General features: G+C 45.2%; 1 protein-coding gene across 3 annotated transcripts in view; it reads left to right on the top strand.

Moving 5' to 3' along the window:
• Positions 1-1319: 1319 nt before the first annotated feature.
• The window catches only part of LOC122895678 (transport and Golgi organization protein 1 homolog), a 64966-nt gene continuing 60285 nt past the window's right edge, over positions 1320-6000 (top strand). For 2 of the 3 annotated variants that reach the window (XM_044233255.1, XM_044233253.1), the window contains exon 1: positions 5635-5792. In XM_044233255.1, the coding sequence (XP_044089190.1) occupies positions 5649-5792 (144 nt within the window). In that variant the 5' untranslated portion in view covers positions 5635-5648. Of the gene's footprint in view, positions 1344-5634; positions 5793-6000 lie in introns of those variants that run through there. The other variant, XM_044233254.1, reaches the window with a different exon arrangement.

Raw genomic sequence — 6000 nt, 5'->3', positions numbered from 1 at the left:
ATGTTTATAGCAACTTTATTCATGTTATCCCAGATTGGAAACAATTCCATTCTCTCACCAAAAGTAGAGTGGAGAAGTCCATTTTAGGTATGTTCATAGAATGGGATTCTACATAATGATGAAGGATGAACTATTGATACAGACTATGACATGTGTAAATCTCACAGGCCTTATTTGGAGAGAAAGAACTCAGACACAAAGACGTACAGACCGAATGACTCCATTTGTCTCAGTGAGCAGGGAAAATCGATCTATGGTTTTAGAAGTCAGAATAATGGTTGTTGATGGCAAGAGACGAAAAGGTAAAACTTAGACCCGTTAGAGGGAAAGGCAAGTGAATTATCAGAAAGAGAAAGTAAGAAAACAGTCCCACGTACAATTGGATCAAAAAGAATAAAACACCTAGGAATCTAATTAACCAAGGAGGTAAAAGACCTCTATACTGAAAACTACCAGACACTGCTACAAGAAATCAAAGAAGACCCAAACAAATGAAAACACAGTCCATGCTCAGGGGTTGGAAGAATTACCATGGTTAAAATGTCCCTACTATCCCCAAACAATCTACAGATTCAATGCAATTCCTATGAAAGTTCTAATGGCGTGTCATCCGTCCTCTTTCCTGGATGGGAGCAGTGCCTTGGTGTGAGCTTTCTGCTCTAAACCACGTGAATCATCCCGTGGTCCTGCAACCAATTTCCAGGACTGGCTGGCGAGTGTGGCAAGATCCTCCCTCCAACCAACAACACCACAGGAGTCCCTGAAAGGCTCACACTTGGATGGGGTAATTGCTGGGTCAGATGGAAACATGCTAATGTAATGGGGACGAGTATGCGGAATTCGCATAAATTTTTAAGATAAATGTTGAGAGTTCCATTAGGTTTCAGGCCAAAGGAAGCTGCTTGAGTCACTCCCCAGAGCTAGGGCAAGGCTAAATATTCACCCTCCTCCCTGAGCAGAGGCAGTGAGGCAAGAGACTCTGGGGAGCATGTGAGTGTTGTATGTCTCAGCACGGAGTGTGCATTCTTCATGTTTGGGGCCCATGACAGAGCCAGGTCCGAGGTATCTGGCTCCCTGTGACAGTTTTCCTGAGGGCCAGGGTTGGAGCGGACCCTCCAAAACATGAGCCCTGAGGGCCTGGGTCTCTTGACCTGGGCAGCTGCTCAGAAACCAAACAAGAGCCATTGATCCTGCAGGAACCGCATCCAGCGCACGGAGGTGGAGAAAGCCCTGAGCGAACATCCGGCGTGGCGGGATCAGCTGTGAGGAGCAGCCAGGACCTGATTGGAAGGAGTTAAGGAGGACACAGAGGCCCTTGAATCTTTCTGTGGGCACTAATGCAGGTATGGGGATGCCTGGGAGGGAGGCCCAGGGGACATACATGTGCATTTACACCGTGTGGCCAGCAGAGGGCAGTGTGGCCTCACCCGTGTGTGTGTGCGTGCGTGTGTGTGTCTGTGTGTGTTTGCGTGTGCGTGTGTGTGTGTGTGTGTGTGCGCACGTGCCTGATGGTTTGCCATTAAGATCTGTATCTTATGTATGCTCTGTAGACTGCGTTGAGTTCCTGTGAGAAGGCTGGAACCTCCTACTCTGGTTGTGTATTTGTTTGTTTTTGCAGTTTGGTCCTCCTTTGCTTTCTCCTTTGTTCAGCCAGTGGCTCTGGGCCGGGAGTGTGGAAAGGAAGCAGAGAGCACCCAGAAGAGGGAAGAGGGACCTGGGTTGGAGGGAGCAAACAGGAAGGATGGCCAAAGTTCCAGAGAGGACCTGTCGTTGGGATGGCCCGTGGTGGGGTATCAGGGGGGAAGGGGCTTTGTATCAAGGAGGTCACCTGTGGCATCCATGTTGAGGTACTAGGGGCAAAGGCAGCTGATTGGTGGAGAGATCAAAAGGGTTCTAGGTTGCTAAGGAAACGTTCAAACAGGGGAAGGTTTGGTGGAAGTTGGATTCTTCATACCAACTGCTCTTGAGAATTTACTTTACCTGCTAATTTGTCCTGCTGACCTTGTGCTTTACTAACCTGCTGACCCCCTAACCTTTGTGAACCGTGCTCCTTCCCCTCGAATACTTAATCTGATCCTGACACTGTCCTTGACCCCTTCTTCTCCTGACCAACACTTTCCCCATCCTAACCCCTATTTCCTCCCTATTCCCATCCTTAATTACCACCCTCTCCCCTCCCCACCCCTCCCTAACCCTCCCACTGTTCCCACCCCTGCCCCCCAACCATCTTCACCTCCTCCCTGGGGCCACAGTGCCCCTTAAAAGGGACAAGAACATGATGGTGCAAAGGCTACTCTTCTGGCTCCTCGTGTTCCCGTATCCCAGTTCCCCAAACCCAAATGTGAGTAAACATGACACTTCAGTGGTGTCTTCCTTCTTATTATTATTTCTTTAAATATGATTTCTTTGAGCAAAAGAAGGGGCACAGGTGTTGGGGAATGGCACGGGCGGGGAGGGAAAGTGAGAATCCCAAACCAGTTGTGCATTGAGCCCAGAGCCCAAAGAGGGGCTCAATTTCAGGACCATGAGATTATGACTTGATCCAAACCAAGACTTGGTCACTTAACTGACTGAGCTACTAGTGGTGTCTTCCTTCTGACTGGGTTCCTTCACATGGTGGTTTCATAACAGCTTTTTCATGGGGTTCCTGATGGGAACCTCAGAAGAACGATAGTTCTTCCTGAAGACCGGGCACAACAGGGAAGGCTTTTCAATCAGCCTTAAGGGGTTGTGGCCACAGCCATTTCCATCAAGTTTTGGGTCCTGTCTGTGCTACTTGGTCCAAGAAGAGCCACTTTGGTAGGATGGAAACCTGAACACCCCAGGTTTATAGTGTCAAGAGGAAGGATTTGTGAAGATATGAAAGCCATTGAGCTCTTTGTCCTAAATAGGGGACTTGTTGATATGTACATTCTATCTCCTTAAAATTGTTTTTGAAAATGTCAGAACTCTAATTTAATAGGAGCTAGAGGTGTTAGATGGGCCCCTGGAAGCCCAATGATGATCCTGCTTCAAGCCTGGTAAATTCAGGGTCCATCTTCTGTATAGTTGGTTTTCCTATCAGCACATTGTTTATATTTGTCATGTTTGACAGCCCTGGGTATCTGAAGCTTTGGTGTTGGGACTAGAGTGTTGAAAAGTGAAAGGTCCTTTGTGCTCTGTGCTTCTGGGTTTGTTGACTTTCAGCAGCTTCTGAATCAGCCCTCTCCTTCTGGTCTTGGAGGCTGTCCCCAGGGACCATGTGTCCCTCCTGGTCCATGGAGACCTGAGAATCCCAGAAGACACTAAGGGACCGCATCCTGCTGGGATATATGTCACAGGAACATCACTAGGAGTGATGTGATCAGGGAGTGAATGAGTTGTTGTTCTTTCTTCGCCCAAGTCTGTGCAGAGTTTGATTTCCCCAAGATAAGAAGGTTCTAGATATCCTTAGGATTGTCCAAATATAAAGAAATAAGTGGTTCCCAGCATGAATATTTCACTCTATGATGAAAAAGTAAAACCTGTAACCTCAGGAGAGAGAGAGGGAGAGAGAGATAACAGTTAGGGGACACTCCTAGAAATAAGTAGACTTCTTTAGATCTGCTTGTACCAGATTATGAAACAGGGGTCCGGAAGTGTCATTGTTCAAGAAGGACCCTTGCATTGAGGCAGACCTATCCCATGTGAAGAGCTCTAGTCAAAATAGGCTTCATTCTGTTTCATTGGAGTCTTCAGAAGAGGGAATTTCTTGCTCGTCTTGATTTCAATTTTTGCCCTCTACCTAGGCTGCATCTCATGGATCTGTTCACCTTTCTCATTCTACCCCATCTCTGAACTCTTGCCTAAATGAACTGCTCTTGCGTTTCCCACCTCCACCTGCTCATGGCCGCTGTCGAGAACCTAGTTTTTTTGGCCCCACTGGCTGTCATCTAGTGCAGAGTCAGCTACTCGTATCAGCATCCAGACAGCTGCCAGATGTACTGAGTGCCCACGACGGGGCGCGTTTTACATTCCTGACAAGATGGCCTCTGTCTCTTGTGCATTTGATACCCATGATCAACCATTGTCTGACAGCTACTGCTCTCTTTCAGTGGATGTTCAAAGACAGTGTACGTTTCCCGCTAGCACATATTTCCCTGACCTCAGCTGTGTGGGCTGAAGGGGAAATTGTTACATATTTCAGGAGCTCCTTTCTAGAGAGGTGTGTGTCCATAAAATTAAAGCTTGGTGTGAACTAGTAAGAATTGCATTGTTAGTGTCTTTTAACCTGTAATACTTCTAAATCTAGTTTTTGTAAAATGATGTGTTCCTTCCTTGGTGTTCATATCCAGGAATTCTGTATTCTTTTAGAATTCCCGGGCACCTGGGTGGTTCAAGCAGTTAAGTGTCTGCCTTAGGCTTGGGTCATGATCCTAGGGTCCTGGGATTGAGCCCTGGTTGGGCTGGCAGTCTGCTGCTCAGTCTCCCTCTGCCCTTCCCCCCTCTGTCTCTCAAAGAAATAAATACATTCCTTAATACTTTCTCTCTTTTTTTTTTTTTAAAGATTTTATTTATTTATTTGACAGACAGAGATCACAAGCAGGCAGAGACGCAGGCAGAGAGAAAGGGGAGGAAGCAGGCTCCCTGAGGAGCAGAGAGCCCGATGCGGGGCTCGATCCCAGGACCCTGGGATCATGACCTGAGCCGAAGGCAGAGGCTTTAACCCACTGAGCCACCCAGGCGCCCCAATACTTTCTCTCTTTAAAGAGTTAAATTTTATAGCTTTTATTGCCCGATTTAATTACAATACTAAGCAATAGGAACAGGATTTCCTTTCATCGGCTTTTTGGAGATCCTAAATGTCACAGATAACCTTAGAGCACACATGATCACCTGATTATGCAAATCGTTATGTACTTCAGGAATCAGACATCTTGGACAGTGATTCAGAAGCAATGTGAGCATTGAAAGAAAACATTAATGTTTTCAGAAACTAAGCAATAACTCTAAGTATAATTTTTACTGGAAAATAATTACATATCATATTAAAGAGCAGCCTCCCTTTTCTGTCACGAATGTCCTAATCTATAAACATCTGTCCATATAACATGCCCCTTTGTACCTCTAGTACATTATATTCATGCTTTCTCTCATTCTTCCATAAATTTTGGGTGTAGTTTTGGAAACGTACCAAAGGAGTTTATCCAGCTCCTTCATGGATGTGCAGTAGAAGTCACTGACTTCTTACCTATTCTAAGTTTACATTGACTTATCTTGTGTATTTTATGTTGGCTTATCCATTCTCAAGTTCTGTTAGACATAGAAACAAATTTGCAACGTGCTTGTAGGTAGAGTAAGATCTCTTAAGATTTGTCTATTAGATTTTGCCTACAGCTTCAGTGTGTTATAATGTATATATGATCACAACATCTTTTCAAAGGATACTGTTTGTTGATATTGAACATAGGTAAGCAACAAGGAAACCATCACCATGGTAAGATGATAAACACACGTATCACTCCCCAGAGTTTGCCCCAGCTCCTTGGTCATCCCTCTGTGCGCCTTCTCCTCCAGGAGGAGGTAGGTGAGAGGTATGCTTGCCTCCTGGAGGCCGGTTGAGGGTTTGTAAAGTAGATTCTTTGTGACACATACACAGTAAATGTCTTTGAGATTCCTCATTGTCTCAAATGGTATTTCAGCTTGTCCTTTCCTTGCCTGACCATTTCTGTGTTGGCCCTGATGTGATTGAAGTTCTGTGGAAGCTTCTCATTATAACTGCCTGCTTGGGAACCTGTGCCTTTCTCATTTACCTGTGGAGAACCATCCTCGCTGTAAGTATACTAATGTACCTTGTGTACTTTCATTCATAAATAAGCAGAAAATTTTATAGTCACTGGATATTTTTATGTCCATTCAGTACTACAGATTTCCCTCTAATATGTCCATTTCGATGATCACCTAGATTGATGCAGTTTTAAATTTCTATTGAAGTGTCTTCTTGATCCATATGTTCTTTTTTTTTTTAAGTTCAAGAATAAT

This window comes from Neovison vison, chromosome 14 (genome assembly GCF_020171115.1).
Source record: "Neovison vison isolate M4711 chromosome 14, ASM_NN_V1, whole genome shotgun sequence".
Taxonomy (NCBI): domain Eukaryota; kingdom Metazoa; phylum Chordata; class Mammalia; order Carnivora; family Mustelidae; genus Neogale; species Neogale vison.
This window is presented reverse-complemented; position numbering and strand designations above follow the sequence as displayed.